Genomic DNA, 20389 nt, shown 5'->3' with positions numbered 1-20389 from the left:
CTGGAGGAAATTAAGTTGCAATAGAAGCTAATGGAAGGGCAAAAGAAGAAAAAAGAGAAGAAAGAGGTGGTCGTATTAGTTTTCAGAAGCTGAATCCTATTAGAAAGACATATAGTAATGTATTACCGAAAGTTAGATTAGAAATCTCAGGATCATTTAAATGATCAGTTGTGTTACTGAGCCTGACCTGCCTAATATTTTTGATCTATTAGAGAAGGTCTTCTTGAAGCCATGCTGAATAGGATATGTTTGCTTCATACAAGACATTTCTCTCGGTAATTTAAATAATCCATAAATCCTAACTAATTAAACCATCATAATAAATACTGGGTGTGATGGATGGGGTTTTCTTGGGAATTAAACTGTCTGCTGTTTTGCATTTCTTTTGTACAGCAAAGCATTACACAGCTAGGGACACAAATAGAAGTCAAAGATTCCCTTCGGAAGCATGACATGCATATGGCTAAAGATGTAGGTTTAGAAATCTTGCATGGCGCATTTGAAAACCTAGAGCTTTGGTGCGTGGAGCAAAAATGTGGTATTGCCAAGTCCAAGCATTTAAAAACCACAAGTCAGGCCCCCAAAACCGTGGGATTGGCCTAAAAATCACAAGACTTTAACTAAATAGTAAATGTCAGATTCTTTTTATTTGCCTACTAAGTTCTGAGTTTTCAGAGTGCACTCAGGTCACATTTTCTAGTTATTCTCTGCAATCATGAGAAATTATTACTTATTTTTTTAGATGAAAACTGAGACTCACCTAATAAAATAACTCCAGGGAATGTGGAAACACACCAAAAATCATGTGAGTTGGCAACACTGCAAGTTGCTGTGAAATATAGAGTAACAATAGTACTTGAATTGCTCTTTACCATTTTAAGTGCCGATGAGCCATCTAATTGATTGAAGTATAAACATTACTTATCCATATAAATTAACATAGAGATCTTTAAGTCACAGATATAGGTTAGAAATTTGGCAGTGCCCACCTGTCCCACACCGTTGTTTATTATTTCAGCATCAGTGAATCTGTATTTCTGGTGCTGAAATGTCACGTATGGAAGCTTTACATGTGAGAAAAGATTGTATTTTAGGAAAAGTTACTCCCAGTTCAGTGAAAGAAAAGGGCTCATGAGTAAGTGCCAGTGAGTTTATGTTTGTCTCTATAGCTTAGAAATGACATGATGTAATACTCCCTGTAATTATTTGCACACCATTGCATACATTTGATTAAAAAAATGTTTGTGACTACTGTCCTATATCAAAGCAAATACTATAGATTCTGATATACTGCACAACTGCTTTGTAAAAAGCAATAATAGTAATAATCGTAATAATAATCATAATAATTCACTGCAGCATTGATCCATAAAGCAATTTTACTAGGAATCAGAGGCGATATTATAATATTTTATAATATTTACACCAGTTAACAAATACCACCCAAGGTCTGCCTTGCTTCACCTCTGAGTGCACTGTGATTACCAGAGTCAAAATAACAAAAGCAGTCAGGAGTACAAAGAAACTGAATTCAAGACAACTTTTAAAAGTGACCTTCAGAATTCACAAAGTTGACGTTTATTCAAAAATAATAAGTATGGTGCAAAAGAGTTTTATTAGCTTTGGCAAAATCTGTAGGCATATTCTACTTGAATCATGTTACTCCAAGTTCATTAAACAATTATCTCTCTTACTTTATTTATTTTGTCTGATAATGCTCATAGGAAGCTTTGACTTTTTATAGACAAAACAAAAATTGAAACCAGACACAGTCAGTATATCCTGTGGGTTCATCTCCTGTCAGACAACTCACTGAAGAAAACATCTAATAATTCAGTGTTTTACAGCGGGGATGTCTTTCCAGAAGCCATAAAGAATAATCAGCTCCGGTGCCTTAGCTGAGAATACAGAATGGACTTTGAATGTTTGTGAAAATTATTTTAGGATAAGGTCAGTAGACTTCTCCATTTCCAACACATTGGGTTATGCACAACGTTCTTCTGATTGAAAATTAAGTTCTGGTCTGTAGTTGTATCTTTAATGTCCTTCACAGCACCAAAGATAAGATATTTTGATAAAACAGTTTGTTAAAGTAATACTGTGATATATTTTTTTGGGTGTTCAGAGTTAAACACTGTAATTTACCTTCTAGAATGACTAAAATGAGACTGGAAAGTCAGTTTCATCTTGCAAAAAGAAAAGGAGAACTTGTGGCACCTTAGAGACTAACCAATTTATTTGAGCATAAGCTTTCGTGAGCTACAGCTCACTTCATCGGATGCATACTGTGGAAAGTTTCATCTCGCAGTGCAGAACTGAATACCACGAGTTAAGCCCGGGGGTTTGAACCCTGGGGGCCCACACTCTTGGTCACGTGTGCAGCATTTGCTAGGTAGCAACAACTTTTTATTTTAAGTGGATTAATCAAAACTTAAAGTCCCCACTTCCCATACAAAGCCTGGGAAAACAGAATTTATGCAGGGGTCATAAGGACAGAAATTCAGATTTGAAGTACAGATCTTCAACAACTGCTACTTTTGCCTAGTTGGAATATTAGCCGCTGACCCTCCGAGATCCCTATGTGACATCTACTGACCCTTCCCCAGTCCTGCATTAAATGCTACCTTCCATACTGCTTAACTGGAATAGACACAGAGCTCACTTCCTACAGAAGGCTACTCTGTTCATACCCTTTCCCAGATACTACTGGATTTCTGTAGAAGGGAGAGCTCTGTATGGGCTCTCTGTCAGTGTGCGTGGAGTGTGAAAAAAAGGCAAACTGGGCTTGTTACTTTGTTGTCAGAAAATAGTTTAGTTGTAAAATAACATTATGATCTGTTGTTTAACTTTTTTTTTAAACCAACCAAAAAGTAATCCAATCAATATCTGCAGTGCTCCAGTGAAGAGCGGGAGCTACAGTAAGGTGAGGTATGAATCATTATGTCATTAAACAAAATTTATTAGATGCATAACATGTAAGGAATACATAATAGTTTGCTTTATTCAACAGCTAACCGTTTTTTTGTATAAATGAACTTTTCCTGTTCTTTCTGATTTGAAAAGACCACCACATGGGTGTTGTTAACATACATTAATAGTGTCATATTGAAATATTGTAGGCAAAGTAGACACATGAATATATAGCCACATATCAACACAATTCCTGAAACAGATGTTATCCAGTAAAATTTGTGCAGGGAGGACAGTGCTAGATAGGATTTTAAAGCATAATTAAAGCATGACTGAATTCAAACAAAAGAATATATTTAACTTTTCATTCAGTAGCAAAAATATACTATAAATTAAGGAAACAAATGTATTTTGCTTCCAGTGTGGCAGAAATCTCCCTTGGTACTTGATTCAAAAGATATGAATATGTGATATCTGCCAGCTAGGGGGCTTTGGGCCTGATCCAAAGCCTAGTGAAGTCAAATAGGCTTTGAATCTGTCCTTTAGCTCAAGCTATAAAAAGTTATACTTTAATTCCAGCGGTCCCAGGTTCAAATTCTGGTGATAACTAAGTTAACAATCACCATACAAAGCATCATATTAATACATATCCACCATAACTCTCATCCACTTACTTTCATACCATACCTACTATCACTGAGGAACTACAAATCCTACTAGATTCTCTCCTGAGGACGAGAAATGAGAACATGCGAACACGCTTTCTCTTTTTATAACACCCACTGAATGCGACAAGTATCTGAGTAATCATTTCAGTTAAAAAGACAAATGTTTATTTAGTAAAGTGGTATGTCACACAATTCTTTATCAAGGAGGGGTTGATTTCCATAAAAGGCTATGCTCAGAGAATATCTGATCCACATTCCAGGAACTAAAACTCATTTCCTAAAACCCAAGTTTTTTAGTAAATACTTGAAAGAAGTGGATCACTTCTACGTCTTATACCCCACTTGCTGAACATAAATAAATTTTCCAACACAAAAGCGATTTATAATGCCTCCAGCATGAGAAATTTGAGCACATATATTAATATACTACTTATAAAGTTGCAGCATACTGTTTTCCCCTCATTTATCCTTAGCTCACTACCATCATCTTATTGATTTTAACATAGTTTGCAAAAACCCTGCCTCATTTGCTTCAAGTACAGAACCAAGACTGTTCTGCCCCCACATCCCAGTCTCATCTCTGCAAGAACCTCCCCTTCCCTCAGACTCCAATCTCACCCTCAAACCCCTTACTTTGCAGGCAGGATGCAGGCTAAATCACTCAAGTGCTGCTAGCCTTTCAATGCCCTTCCCACAAATCCTCCACAAAGGACAGACAAGTTCTCCCATAATTTATTAGGAAAACAGTTCCAGCCGTCTCAGCACATAGACCAATGGGCTAAGCCTCCAGACATATGCAGATGAGAGCAGAAACGGTGAGGACACAGCAAAGTGGGTATGGCTTTGCCGTGGGAATGCTCGCCCCTGGCTTGGCTAACCTGGGTGCTGAGACCTGGATGCCAGGTTAACTGTGCAATGTAGATTTAGCTTCAGTGTCTCCTCAAGTGGCACTTCCCCAGTCACTTCCCCCTTCTCCAAATCCTTCCATCTTCTTTCCCCTCTTCTCAAATTCCCTTCACAGTGGCCTCCCCGTGCCTGGTGGTTCCCACGTGTCCTGGACAAGCCCCTACTGCTCTGCAGACTTTCAGAGCCTACAGGGCTGGGGTTCAGTCTGGGAAGGACCCAAGCCAAATGTAGGTAGGAGCCACAGCTATATCAGACTGGGCCCCTGCTGGTAGGAAGTGTCAATTGCAACTTTTCTTTGTTAGCTAAATAGAATTGGCAATGGCAACCTCAGACTGTCCTTCCTGCTGGACCATCACAGCCAGCCAAAATTCGGCAGGAGGATGGCTGTGTTGTCCTATCCCAGGCTGCAAGTTGTCCCTCTCAGCTATAATAATGCCAATGCTGGCCATATTATAGGAGAAGTGCAATATCACAATTGTAAAATGCAGAGTTTTTGAGTATTGCTTGAGAATACTGCAGTGTATCTTTATAAGGGACACAAGGGCAGGGAGGGCTGTTGTGCAGGGCAGATGTGCCCTCCTTGTGACCGTGGCACCAGTCGATATACCCAGATCTGGGGATTATATTTGGGCACACATGCATAAAATTTTGTCAACAATTGCATCTTTTGGATGTACCTGCTACTTCCTCTAGCTCATTTTTTGGGGAAAGAGAGAAAATATAGTAACTCAAACCAAATCAAATGGAAAAATCTCTGATTTTCATAAAATGGTAAGGTTAACGGATGGCTGTAAAGTTCATTCTCCAGCTGTCCTGTAGGTGTGTGTGTGTCTGTGTCCCATACACAAAGTATATTAGGCTCTCTAACTTCAGACTCCTATCAGAATTAAGGGTCTGATCCTGCAAAGTGCTGAGTGCAACTCCCATTGACATCAACAGCATCAGCCTGTGACTCCATAATAACAGTTACTCCTGGTGTAGACAAAGCTTCCTGGACTTCCATATAGCCTAAGACATCAGTGCTCCAAGATCTACACTGGCTGTCCACTGGTTTCCAGATGGAATTTAAGGTGTTGGCTATGACTAGCCTCTGACTAGCCTACCTGAGGGGCTGCCTCTCTCCTGGCCAAACTGGCACATTTGTAGTCAATACTGGCACTCAAGCTAGATCACCCTCATTATAAAAAAGAGGGGGCTGCTGGGGTGTCTTCTCCATGAGGGCTCAAGAACTCTGGAAATTGCTCTGCCCCCCGGGTATGAAATAGGCAGAAATGATTGACTTTCCAGGCATGCTACAAAACACATTTGTTTGACAGGGCTTTGGGAGAAGGCTGAGGATGTGATCTTTGAACCTGGAAGGAGGTGGAAAGAAGCTCTTTGTAGATGGCAGGCCAGCAAATTCCTATTAAAACAGCCATACTGGGTCAGACCAATGGTCCATCTAGCCCAGCTTCTGACAGTGGCCAATTCCAGATGCTTCAGAAGAAATGAACACAACCGGGCAATTTTGAACGGCCCATCCCCTGTTGTCTAGTATCAACTTCTAGTAATTGAAGGTTTTGGGGCACCCAGGGCATGGGGTTGTGTTCCTGACCATTGTGGCTAATAGCCATTGATAGACCTGTCCTCCGTGAACTTATCTAATTCTTTTTTAACCCAATTTTTTGGCCTTCACAACATCCCATGACAACAAGTTCCACAGGTTGACAGTGCATTGTGTGAAGAAGTACTTCCTTTTGTTTGTTTTAAACCTGCAGCCTATTAATTTCATTCTTAGTTCTTATGTTATGTGAAGGGGTAAACAACACTTCCCTATTCAGTTTTTCCACACCATTTGTAATGTTATGACCTCTATCATATTCCCCCTCAGTTGTCTCTTTTCTAAGCTGAACAGTTCTAGTCTTTTAAATCTCTCCTCATATGGAAGCCGTTTCATACCCCTAATTATTTTTCTTGCCCTTTTCTGAACCTTTTCCAATTCCAATATATCTTTTTTGAGATGGGCTGACTAGAACAGCATGCTCGTGTGAGCCTCCTCCAAGCACTTAGGGCAGTGGCAATGAGAGTCACAATCAGGCATTGCCTTACAACAGAAGTAGCAGAATTTGAAACCCAGAGAGCGTGGCATATCTCCAGTACCGGTACCCTGACTGGGTGCCAGACCCACACAAAAAACAACAGTACACATTTTTACCTCTCTGCATTGTGAAAACTGAACATAAGAACAGCCATACTCTTCCCCAACAAATTGTGTTCATCTATGTGTCTGATAATTCTGTTCTTTATTACAGTTTCACCCAATTTGTTGTTACTAAAGTTAGGTTTACCAAAGTGTAATTGCCAGGATTGCCTCTGGAGCCTTTTTCAAAAATTGGCATTACATTGGCTATCCTCCAGTCATCTGGTACAGAGGCTGATTTAAGCAATAGGTTACATACCACAGTTAGAGCGGAAAAGAGTCCTGTGGCACCTTATAGACTAACAGACGTATTGAAGCATAAGCTTTCATGGGTGAATACCCTCTTCGTTGAATGCATGTCCGAAGTGGGTCTTCACCCACAAAAGCTTATGCTCCAATACGTGTGTTAGTCTATATGGTGCCACAGGAGTCTTTGCCGCTTTTACAGATCCAGACTAACATGGCTACCCCTCTGATACTTGATACCACAGTTAGTAGTGCTGCAGTTTCATACATGAGTTCCTTCAGAACTCTTGTGTGAATACCATCTGGTCCTACTGTCATATTACTGCTTAATTTATCAATTTGTTCCTAAACCTCCTGTATTGACACCTCAATATGGGACAGTTCCTTCAATTTGTCACCTAAAAAGAATGGCTTGGGTTTGGCGATCTCCCCTGCATTCTTTGCAGTGAAGACTAATGCAAAGAATGCATTTAGATTCTTCACAAGGTCCCTCATCAAAGACTCTTAAGCAAAGTAAGCTGTCATGGGATAAGAGGGAAGGTCCTCTAATGGACTGGTAACTGGTTAAAAGATAGGAAACAAATGGTAGGAATAAATGGGCAGTTTTCAGAATGGAGAGAGGTAAATAGTGGTGTCCCACTGGGGTCTGTACTGGGACCAGTTCTATTCAATGTATTCATAAAAGATCTGGGAAAAGGGGTAAACAAAAAGGTGGCAAAATTTGCAGATGATACAAAACTACTCAAGATAGTTAAGTCCCAAGCAGACTGCAAAGAGCTACAAAAGAATCTCACAAAACCGGATGCCTAGGCAACAAAATGGCAGATGAAATTCAATGTTGATAAATGCAAAGTAATGCACACTGGAAAACATAATCCCAACTATACATATAAAATGATGGAGTCTAAATTAGTTGTTACCACTCAAGAAAGAGATCTTGGAGTCATCGTGGCTACTTCTCTGAAAACATCCACTCAATGTGCAGCAGCAGTCAAAAAAGGTAATAAAATATTAGGAATAATTAAGAAAGGGATAGATAATGAGACAGAAAATATCATATTGCCTCTATATAAATCCATGGTATGCCCACATCTTGAATACTGTGTGCAGATGTGGTCATCCCATCTCAAAAAAGATATATTGGAATTGGAAAAGGTTCAGAAAAGGGCAACAAAAATGATTAGGGGTATGGAACAGCTGCCATATGAGGAGAGATTAATGAGACCGGGACTTTTCAGATTGGAAAAAAGATGACTCAGGGGGCAGGGGGAATATGATTGTGGTCTATAAAATCATGACAGGTGTGGTGAAAGTAAATAAGGAAGTGTTATTTGCGCCTTCTCATAACACAAAATTAGGGGTCACCAAATTAAATTAATAGGTAGCCGGTTTAAAAAAAAACAAAAAGGAAGTATTTTTTTCACAGAATGCACAGTCAACCTGTGGAACTCCTTGCCAGAGGATGTTGTGAAGGCCAAGATTATAACAGGGTTCAAAAAAGAGCTAAATAACTTCATGGAGGATAGATCCATCAATGGCTATTAGCCAGGATGGTGTCTCTAGGCTCTGTTTGCGAGAAGCTGGAAATGGGTGACGGGATGGATCGGTTGATACCTATCTGTGCTGTTCTTTTCCTCTGGGGCTCCTGGGATTGGCCACTGTCAAAAGACAGAATACTGGGCTAGATGGACCTTTGGTCTGACCCAGTATGGCTGTTCTTATGTTCACAATGGTCTTGTTTCCCTTAAGTGCTCTGTCAATACTTTGATCATCCAGTGGCCCCACTTAATTTTTTGCTCTGAGTTTTTGTGTCTTGTGTTGCTCTTTTCTTTCTTGGCCTGCCTTCTTATACTTTTATACTTGGTTTGCTGGAGTTTATGCTCCCTCCTATTTTCTTCACTAGGATTTGACTTTCTATTTTTAAAGGGTGACTTTTTGCCTTTAACTGCCTCTTTTACTCTGCTGTTTAGCCATGGTAGCATTTTTTAATGATCCTCTTACTGTTGTTTTTTTTTTTTTTAATTTCGGGTAAACATTCAGTTTGAGCCTCTATTAAGGTGTTTCTAAATAGTCTCCATGCAGTTTTCAGGAATTTCAGCCTTGTGACTGTTCCTTTTAATGACCTTCCTCATTTTAGTATAGTTCCCCTTTTTGAAGTTAAAATACTACTTTGGTAGGTTTCTTTGTCATTTCCCTCTCTCACGGATGTTAAATTTAATTACAGTGTGGTTGCTATTATCAGGCAGTTCAGCTCACCTCTTGGACCAGATCCTGTGCTCCACTTAGGACTAAATGAAGATTGCCTCTCCCCTTGAGGGTTCCAGGACAAGCTGCTCCAAGAAGAAGTCATTTAATGTATCTAGAAATTTTCTCTCTGCATCCTGTCCTGAGGTTACATTTACTGAGTCAATATACCTGATTACTTAATGCTGCCAGGGTTATACTGTAATTTTAATTGAGTGTTAGTGCACGGAGAGCTTAAAATCTAATGGCTCAAGGGGTTACTTTTCTAACTTTACTGTAAATTCTTCACCCTTACCATTTTGTATTCTTTCCAGTTTTTTTGAAAATCCAGACTCCCATCTTCTCGGTGTTGTATAACTGTCCATCCTCCTCCCGTGATCTCCATATTACAAAAGACCTAGGTAATAATGAAAATAACGATACTAGTTTCAAAATTATGTCCACTCAGAAAAAGACAACTTTCCTTAATAGTCTTCCAACATTAGTACTTTTTCAGTTGATCAAGTATTACCTAGTGCTTGTAGCACAATGTTACACAGGATAGGAAGAAATTATCATAAATTCTTGCCGGAAAATGAGATACAGTGAAGCCAAAATGTAGAAAAGATGATACATTATTTATAGGGGCTTGTATTTCTTATTTAAATCCGGGTTGTACCCACAATATACCGGGCAGTATCCCAACACAGATAGTGACATAATCATTGCCCCAAAGAGTTTGCAATCTAAGAAGACAAGCAACATATAAAAGGTATAGATAAAGTGGAGAAATTATGGATGGGGCCATGTGGGACTATCCCTGGAGAGTGTATGACCAGTACTGAAATTGCAGACCAGCTCCTACCATGATTTCACAATAAAGCTCTCATTAAGTTCCGTATTTACATATAGATAGCAATGTGGTCCTTAAATATAACAAGACAATGCACATAATAATCACAACAGATATTTTATGTTTTATGTGTATACAGTAGTGCTTATAAATAACACAACTTTCACAAAGAATGCATCCTATTGTGCAGCCTATCATTTTTCTTGGGATACTGCAAGGAAAGGTTAAAACTGTCATTTATTATTATTTCTTCTTTTCTGTTCCATCATTTTAACACTATTACTTGAAGCAATTTCCTCATTATTTTCATTAGCAGATACATTTTCCCTATTGGCACTGTGATTGTTCCAGGCTTTCATTTCTGTGCTTTTTAATAAAGCTACATTTGCCTTTGAAATAAGGTGTGCATTTATACCGAGAGTTGAAGAATTCTGATCAATCAGCCTAGTATTTTGTGATCACATCCATCATCATGGACAATGTTGGCCAGTAATTTAATGTTTTTCTTTGCTCTATCAATTGATGGTCATTATCCACTTCCTTTAAATAAAAATTCTTATACATCAGTCAACAAAAGAACAATAGTTCATCCTCAGACAAATCAGTTCCATGCTTTTCACTCTAAGATTTATTGTTCATGTTGATGCTCTGTGATTGCTTCATTGTTTGAATTGCTAGGTCCCCTTGCACATGTAGGAGGAAAGGAGAATGTTGACCACTGCAGACACGTAAACCAGATTCAGAATAACAATTAAAGAAACATGATTTGTTAGACAAACATTTTGGCTCTATGACAGGTTTCAGAGTAACAGCCGTGTTAGTCTGTATTCGCAAAAAGAAAAGGAGTCCTTGTGGCACCTTAGAGACTAACCAATTTATTTGAGCATGAGCTTTCGTGAGCTACAGCTCACTTCATCAGGTGCATACCGTGGAAACTGCAGCAGACTTTATATATACACAGAGAATATGAAACAATACCTCCTCCCACCCCACTGTCCTGCTGGTAATAGCTTATCTAAAGTGAGCAACAGGTTAGGCCATTTCCAGCACAAAACCAGGTTTTCTCACCCTCCACCCCCCCACACAAATTCACTCTCCTGCTGGTGATAGCCCATCCAAAGTGACAACTCTTTACACAATGTGCATGATAATGAAGTTAGGCCATTTCCTGCACAAATCCAGGTTCTCTCACTCCCTCACCCCCCTCCAAAAACCCACCCCCATACACACACAGACTCACTCTCCTGCTGGTAATAGCTCATCCAAACTGACCACTCTCCAAGTTTAAAACCAAGTTAAACCAGAACATCTGGGGGGGAGGGGTAGGAAAAAACAAGAGGAAATAGGCTACCTTGCATAATGACTTAGCCACTCCCAGTCTCTATTTAAGCCTAAATTAATAGTATCCAATTTGCAAATGAATTCCAATTCAGCAGTTTCTCGCTGGAGTCTGGATTTGAAGTTTCTTTGTTTTAAGATAGCGACCTTCATGTCTGTGATTGCGTGACCAGAGAGATTGAAGTGTTCTCTGACTGGTTTATGAATGTTATAATTCTTGACATCTGATTTGTGTCCATTTATTCTTTTACGTAGAGACTGTCCAGTTTGACCAATGTACATGGCAGAGGGGCATTGCTGGCACAACACTTCAATCTCTCTGGTCACGCAATCACAGACATGAAGGTCGCTATCTTAAAACAAAGAAACTTCAAATCCAGACTCCAGCGAGAAACTGCTGAATTGGAATTCATTTGCAAATTGGATACTATTAATTTAGGCTTAAATAGAGACTGGGAGTGGCTAAGTCATTATGCAAGGTAGCCTATTTCCTCTTGTTTTTTCCTACCCCCTCCCCCCCCAGATGTTCTGGTTTAACTTGGTTTTAAACTTGGAGAGTGGTCAGTTTGGATGAGCTATTACCAGCAGGAGAGTGAGTCTGTGTGTGTATGGGGGTGGGTTTTTGGAGGGGGGTGAGGGAGTGAGAGAACCTGGATTTGTGCAGGAAATGGCCTAACTTCATTATCATGCACATTGTGTAAAGAGTTGTCACTTTGGATGGGCTATCACCAGCAGGAGAGTGAATTTGTGTGGGGGGGTGGAGGGTGAGAAAACCTGGATTTGTGCTGGAAATGGCCTAACCTGTTGCTCACTTTAGATAAGCTATTACCAGCAGGACAGTGGGGTGGGAGGAGGTATTGTTTCATATTCTCTGTGTATATATAAAGTCTGCTGCAGTTTCCACGGTATGCACCTGATGAAGTGAGCTGTAGCTCACGAAAGCTCATGCTCAAATAAATTGGTTAGTCTCTAAGGTGCCACAAGGACTCCTTTTCATTTTGGCTCTAGTCCTCCTTCAGCAAAGACACTGCAAGTCAAGCCATTTATCTACAGGATTTAGTTTTTTTAGTCTTAGTCTGATTTTCAGTGAACATTTCTAACTGATGGATGTACCTTATTTAAAATTCAAGTCTAGAACCCAGGAATCCAGTGTTCATTTTTCTAACGAATTAAGCCCTTCTCATGTCTTGAGTGTTAATATTTTAATATGGAAAAGGAACATAATATAAAATTTTCCTGTAATAAAAAGCCTTATAAAACAAGTTTTCATGTTCTTTGAGAGGTGTAGCAAATTACAGCACCTAATTATGCATTAGCCAGCATTGCGTGGTCTGGCACTTTCCATGGGGGTGGATGTGAACACCTGCCATACTAAAAGGAGTATCAAGTTGATTATCAATATTAGCTTCACATAATTCTAGCCAACAAAAGCCTTGAACTGGCTCCTGTCCCAGATAAGGTCAAGACATTCAGCCATTAAACACCTTTTAACATGTTTTGAGGTTTAATCCTGAACAAAAAAGAGGTGATAATTTTAATAACTATTTTTATGCATCTGTGGGTGCTGGACTTCTTATGAGGAGTGGTGGGTGGTGGACTTTATTATTTTTCTGCGGATTCAGATGAAGAGGACTCCAAATGCACTAAGTATTTGCCTCTGCTTAGACGCATGGATGAAAAAACTACTAATTCATAACACACATCCGTTTAATTAGACTCATTTTAGATTTATGGATTAAACAAATTTTTAGCATTAAAACAGCCTTTTGGAGACAAACACAGATTTTTTTTAAAAAAGATGATAATATACTCCTGTCCTTAAATGTGTTTATGAAGAATAAGAACATAAGAATGGCCATACTGGGTCAGACCAATGGTTCATCTAGCCCAGTGTCTTGTCTTCCGACAGTGGCTAGTGCCAGGTGCTTCAGAGGGAATGAACAGGACAGGTAATCATCAAGTGATCCATCCTCTGTCGTCCATTCCCAGCTTCTGGCAAACAGGCTAGGAGACCATCCCCGCTCATCTCATCTAATAGTTATTGATGGACCTATCCTCCATGATTTTATCTAGTTCTTTTTTGAACCCTGTTATAGTCCTGGCCTTCGCAACATTCTCTGGCAAAGAGTTCCACAGGTTGACTGTGTGTTGTGGGAAGAAGTACTTCCTTTTGTTTGTTTTCAACCCCTTGCCTATTAATTTCATTTGGTAACTCCTCGCTCTTGTGTTATGTTAAGGAGCAAATAACACTTCCTTATTTACTTTCTCCACACCAGTTGATTTTATGGATCTCTATAATATCCTTCCTTAGTCATCTCTTTCCAGGCTGAAAAATCCCAGTCTTATTAATCTTATTAATCTGTTCCATACCCTTAATCATTTCATTGCCCATTTCTGTATTTTTTTCAATTCCCATATATCTTTTTTGAGATGGGTGACCACAGCTGCACACAGTATTCAAGATGTGGGTATACCATAGATTTATATTGAGGCAGTATGATATTTTCTGTCTTATTATCTATCCCTTTCTTAATGATTCCTAAAATTGTTAGCTTTTTTGGACTGCTGCTGCACACTGAGTGGATGTTTTCAGAGATGTTTTCCGCAATGACTCCAAGATCTTTTTCTTGAGTGGTAACAGCTAATTTAGACCCCATCATTTTACATGTATAGTTGGGATTATGTTTTCCAGTGTGCACTACTTTGCATTTATCAACATTGAATTTCATCTGCCATTTTTGTAGCCCAGTCACCCAGTTTTGTAAGATCCTTTTGTAACTCTTTGCAGTCTGCTTGGGACTTAACTATCTTGAGTAGTTTTATATCATCTGCAATTTTTGCCACATTTTTGTTTACGCCTTTTCCCACATCATTTATGAATACGTTGAATAGGACTGGTCCTAGTACTGACCCCAGTGGGACACCACTATTTACCTCTCTCCATTCTGAAAACTGCCCATTTATTTCTACCCTTTGTTTCCTATATATTAACCAGTTACTGGTCCATGAGATAGATGAGAACCATCTATCAACTAAAACACTTCACGGCTCCAATACAGTGCCCACTAAAATCAGTGACTTCAGTGGCCATCGGATCAGGAACTAAAATAGTATGGTATAAAGAATAACTAAGTAGCCTCAATAATTTAAAAGTAAGCAGTTTAAATGTATAATATTATGCACAACTCAGAATAAAGACTTAGAATACTGTTGCACTTCTAATTATTTCAACACCTTAAATATATCTACACATTTAAGAGGAAAAATTAAAATAATTAAATAAATACAACTTGCAAAATGATGACTATCAAAAGGGTGGGAATGGGGGTTTGAGCAGGACTGATAATCATCTGTAAATATCTGAAGGTTGTAAACGGCAAAGAGGAAGAGAAATTGACAGTAATGTTGGGATGAAACTAAGCAAAGAAAACGACTAGAAAATTATAAAATGTATTAGCCCACTTAGTGCCTGATCCCACGTCCCTTAAGACAATAGGAATTTTCCCACTGTCTTCAGTGGATATTGTATCTGGCCCTTGCTACCAGAGGTTGACAGACACAGGAGCCAGCAGAATATATATATTTCTGAATAGAAAATATATTCTTGCTGAAACAGAAAGAAAACTAAAATGCAGCCTCTCTGAAAAACCAAATGGAATAGTTTCTGGGCTGACTCTCCTGATTGCATTGGATAGCTCTTCCAATCAGGGATACCAGAGAAATAAAACATGACTTCCACAATGTGACTTTCCCTATTTTACCTATCCCAGTGCTAGTCTCAAACTAAACACACCAAGATCAGTAACCTAGTAAACCTTGTGGATATTCAGATACAATTTAAAAGTTTGTAACAAAGCTTCCATGGACAGCTTGTGAACTTGAACAAAACTAATGCAAGTGCAACTCATTGTCAATTTGCCAGTTATTTTCAAGTCCTTTACAATTTCACTTTAACAGTTTCAACACCTCTGTTCAGGTCTCTCTAATCCTGCTTGATAACATCTAAGAAGATTTTCCATATTTCATTACAGACATCTCAATTATCTTCTGTATTCACCTTTCATATATCACTATATCAATATTTGCTTTAACAGTATTCTTCTAGTGTTGGTTTATCCTTTTCCCCATTTCTCATCCTGAACAATATTTCTGGAATGAAATGGGAACTATTTATCAGTGATTAATTACAAACAGATGATTGTTTTTTGACAGTGGATCATTAATTAATAAAATATGATCTCTTGGGTATCCCTGATTCTCTCCTTAATCTTCAGAGACATGTATTTCTCACAGAACTGCTGGCCAGGTGTCTGACTCAACTGTAGAGATCAGGCATTTGCTGAGGGGTAGAAGACAGATCATGTTTTGGGGGTGTATGCTCAGATTTAGGGAGGATCCTCAGTCAGTGGAGAAAAAGGATGGGTTGGGACTCACTCCAGGCAAGATACTCTATTTACTTCACCTTCCAGTATTTTTCTAAGGGTGAAGATGGACCAAGTGATTTATATTAATACAGCACTTTGCCAATGTAAAGATTCCATAACCATGCAGAATGCTCCCTCACGCCAAGAGCAACATCTACATCAACAAGCAAAAACAAACACAAATACATATATTTGTTACCTTTTTAGGCTCTGATACATTATTAATATAAATAGTGTAGACCCCGCTTTTGTTAAAGCCAGCTTGGTACACATCTGCACAGTCTCTGAATGGCTTGTCCTCCTCTCTTTTTGCATTCTTTAGTAAAACTGCAAAACAGAAAATACGATAATGCAGGTTACAATAGCAACCCTAGGAATTACTATACCAAAGTGGCTTTATTTCTTGTTAGCTTTTCCACATCATTCTAGGCACTTAAGTATTATGCCTGTTATACCTACATAACACCTCAGTATTAGACATAACACCTAAATATTAGTCCTTACATGTCCACCGCATTTTACAAACCGCAAATACTTAATAATTAACATGTCCCTTTGAGGAAGGTAACAAATTATTATTATCCCCATTTTAATGATAGGAGTACTGAGGTGAAGAGGCAAAGGCCCAAATCCTCAAATGTTTTTAGGCAGAACACCCATTGATTTAAATGGGAGTTAAGTGCGTAAATACCTTTTGGGATCTGAGGCAAAGAGACTTTCTCAAGGCCATGGAGCCAGTCATCATTGGCAAAGCCAGGAATAGAACCTATGACCCCTTGATTCTCCAATCTCCTCCCTTTCCCCAGACCATATTGCTTTTTAAATAGCATAAATCACTGCAAACAATAGTGTAAAAACCCAAAATTTTCCACCTACAAATTGTTATTAAAAGCAACTTGTAAAAAATGGATGCTACCTTAATATATAGTTTTAATGGTGGGTTTTAATTTCTGGGTTTATTTCACTTTGTGAAAATAAAGCAAAAGAATTAATATTCCAGCTACAGCATAGCACTTGATTCTGCACATCACAGGGTACGAAGTATTGTGCTTGAGTGTGAGATTAAGAGATGAGGAGAACAGGGTGTGCTGGCAATCCCAATCCTGCAGTAATGAGCGCACTGCTAAATTGGCCCTGAAGTAACTCCTCCCTAACAGAACGAGTAAGACCTAAGAGGGGAACCTGTAGCTCTCCAAACAACAGGGGCTTGATCCTGCACTATGGACCCAATCCAGGAACACATGCTTTAAGCACTTGAGTAGTCCCATTGAAATCTATGAGACTACTCATATGCTTAAAATTAAGCAAGTGCTTATGTGCTTTGCAGGATCCAGGCCAGAGTTCTCAGCACCTTGCAGTATTAAGCTCCACAGTGATGAGGACTACATAAATACATATGCAAATTGAATTGAAGCTCTCTATAGACATGCCCATTGTCTGTCTGCAATCCACCTCTTTTTCACTTTGGGCACAGGAAAGTAAAGAGTGGGTGCAAAAGGGGATAGCGACTTACTCCCTCCCAATGAAGAAGATGGCACTGTGTACCTAGGGCACAGTGGTGTGCCTCCACTTCCACTAGAGAGTAGCAGCCTTGCACGGCTGTTGCACACCACACAAGGACTTGCGGGTTCAAGGCTGTATGTTAAATATATAATGACACAAACACTTCACACCTCTATATGCCACCTTCCATTTGAGCATCTTCGTGAACCTTATGGGCAATAATTCTAGCATCACAAATTCCTGTGAGATAGGCTGTAGCTATGCCCATTTTGCAGATGAAGAAACAGAAGGCTAGAGTGGTTAAGTGATTTGCCCAACATCACACAGGAAGTCCTGGGGAGAGGCAGAAATAGAACCCAAGATTTCTAACGCCCAATCAGTTGCTTTAACCATAAGACCATCCTTCCTCCCCCATAGAGAATGTACATTGCAGTTCACAAAACTACTCTCATAGCACAGCATTTGCATTTTGTCTTGAATAAAACAGATGTAATTTGCTGTGTTTTTTTCTTTTAAAATTTGAATTTTACAACAAAAAGGTGGATTTATTTTTCTTTTGAGTGAATTTATGCATCATCTCTTTTCTCTCTTCTTCCATAGCGTCCATAAAAGTAACTCCTGGCTCACATACATATGTGAACTCTAGTTGGAAAAGAAACTTCTTGGAGGCTTAGCCCTATTAGGAAAAGAAAAGTGGTGTTCGTGACTCAGTAGGTGACACACTTCCCTTTGAGTCAGTGCTGAATTAGGCCCTCAGCATGGTCTTAAGTAACAATGCACTCTTGCAGGTGCCATTTTTCAGATGAGACATAAAACTGGGCCCTGGCAATTTGTGTTCATTAAAGATTCAGTGGTATTTTTTGTAAGTAGAGGAGTATTAGCTTCAATGGCCAAATTCCAACTTGAGTAATTACTTGGGATCTGAGCCAAAGGCCACTGAAGTCAAAGGAGAGATTCCCATTGACTTCAGATCAGGTCCATCTTGCCTACCCTGAGTTTTTCAAATGAGAGAAGTTAGCTTTCCTTGCTGAGTGAGAATCACTACTGCTTCCATGCTAAACGTGACAATATTTCAATGTACATCTATGTAATACACACACAGAGATCAGCTTACCTGCCTCTCCTCCCACACACACAATCTGCAAAATATTTTGAAGTCACTGGAATTGCTGTAGATTTACACCAGTGTTACTGAGATCAGAAACTAGTTCCGTTATTTTTGAACTGAATGTTATGCAATATTTTCAGGAGGCAGCCCTGGCTCTTTAAGCTATTTTTAGCTGGACTGATACATAAATATCTTTTTTGAACAAGACAGCAGGAGATCATATATGGTTACATGGCCAACATGCTATCATATAAACCATCATATTATAACATAAGCAATCCTGATTTATTTATACACTGTATGTATCTACAGGGTTTGGGTTTAGAGTGAGCAGTAAAACTTAAACAGAAATAGCATTAATATCCTTGGATGTCATAACTAAGGGACATGAAATTTTTAAATAGGTATCTCAATAGCCAATAACAAAATAATTGTTTTTACAGCAAATGAAATAAAATCAGTCCATTCAGTAAAGCACTTGACATTTCAATCACCAAAGAACCGCACAGGAATATTCAGATTGTATATTTAGTAAAATGCACATATAGTTCGTCTGTCTGAGGTGGGTAAAAAACAAAGAAACAAAAGGCAATAGCTCTCCTTAGACAAGAACGCTCTAAATCTTTGTGATTCTTTAGGCTTTCTTTAGGGTTTTAATCTCCGATGGGAGCCACTCAGAGTTTCATCTCTGAAAAGAATTGCTTGGTGCATGGGCATGCAGGCACAGTAGCTGGTTTTTGAGATGTAATCATAGAATCATAGAATCATAGAATATCAGGGTTGGAAGGGACCTCAGGAAGTCATCTAGTCCAACCCCCTGCTCAAAAGCAGGACCCATACCCAATTAAATCATCCCAGCCAGGGCTTTGTCAAGCCTGACCTTAAAAACTTGTAAGGAAGGAGATTCCACCACCTCCCTAGGCAACGCATTCCAGTGTTTCATCACCCTCCTAGTGAAAAAGTTTTTCCTAATATCCAACCTGAACCTCCCCCACTGCAACTTGAGACCATTACTCCTTGTCCTGTCCTCTTCCACCACTGAGAATAGTCTAGAACCATCCTCTTTGGAACCACCTCTCAGGTAGTTGAAAGCAGCTATCAAATCCCCCCTCATTCTTCTCTTCTGCAGATTAAACAATCCCAGTTCCCTCAGCCTCTCCTCATAACTCATGTGTTCCAGACCCCTAATCATTTTTGTTGCCCTTCGCTGGACTCTCTCCAATTTATCCACATCCTTCTTGTAGTGTGGGGCTGGGCACAACATTATTCCCTGCGTTCAGGGTGTGGAAGAGATTCAAAGGGCTGGTACCACTGTAGTGTTAGCCTCTGGAAGGCTACAGGAAAGTGGCAGTGCCTTGGCTATGCCCTCTACCTCCCCCCTGTCTTCACCAGTCAGCAGACCTACCCAAGCCCAGAGAGGAGCGGATGCTGCATAGCGGTTGCATTCCCTCTGGGAATCACAATAGCTCCTGGAGCTCCCAATCTGTCAATGAGACTCTACAGCATCCCTAGGCTAAGGTACTGCCTTGAAGGTATAAAGAATCCTCGTATTAATGCCTGATATAAACGTTTAGATTATAAAACTATGAATGCTGGAGAATTAATTATACATTCTGATGATAACCTTCCTTCACTGACACCAGACGATTCTCCCTTTATATTCCAAGGAACTATAAAGAACAAGCCCTAAATTATCAGAAAATTAATCCCTGTGAACTTTATTGCTGATGTTCTTTTACAGTAAGGTAACAAGGAATTCTTCCTATTTTGTTCATATTTGAAACCCATGATGTTTCTAAACTTTTTCCACATTCCACAGTGCCTGACTGGGTATTTACTGCTGAACATTACACAAACCATGAACTCCTTATACATCAGTTGAAGTTCCTGAATAAAACATTGACTGGCATACTGTCAGTGTGTAAATAATTTAAAAAAAAACCCCAACCCTAAATAGAACCCAAAGGGAATGATTAGTTCTCATAGACTTATATCACAGGCTACAGAATCCCCCTGTCCACTTCTGTAATA

At 39.3% G+C, this 20389-nt stretch overlaps 1 protein-coding gene across 1 annotated transcript in view; it reads right to left on the bottom strand.

Annotated features, from left to right (window-relative positions):
- Positions 1 to 20389, bottom strand: part of ANGPT1 (angiopoietin 1) — a 203668-nt gene that overhangs the window by 46326 nt on the left and 136953 nt on the right. Inside the window, exons 5-6 of the mRNA XM_077808861.1 lie at positions 15947 to 16074; positions 9449 to 9550 (exon numbers count right to left, since the gene is read on the bottom strand). Of these exons, the coding sequence (XP_077664987.1) occupies positions 9449 to 9550; positions 15947 to 16074 (230 nt within the window). The remainder of the gene's footprint in view (positions 1 to 9448; positions 9551 to 15946; positions 16075 to 20389) is intronic.

The sequence above is a fragment of the Eretmochelys imbricata genome, chromosome 2 (assembly GCF_965152235.1).
Source record: "Eretmochelys imbricata isolate rEreImb1 chromosome 2, rEreImb1.hap1, whole genome shotgun sequence".
Taxonomy (NCBI): domain Eukaryota; kingdom Metazoa; phylum Chordata; order Testudines; family Cheloniidae; genus Eretmochelys; species Eretmochelys imbricata.
Note: the sequence above shows the minus strand (reverse complement) of the source record. Positions and strands in the feature narration are given on the sequence as shown.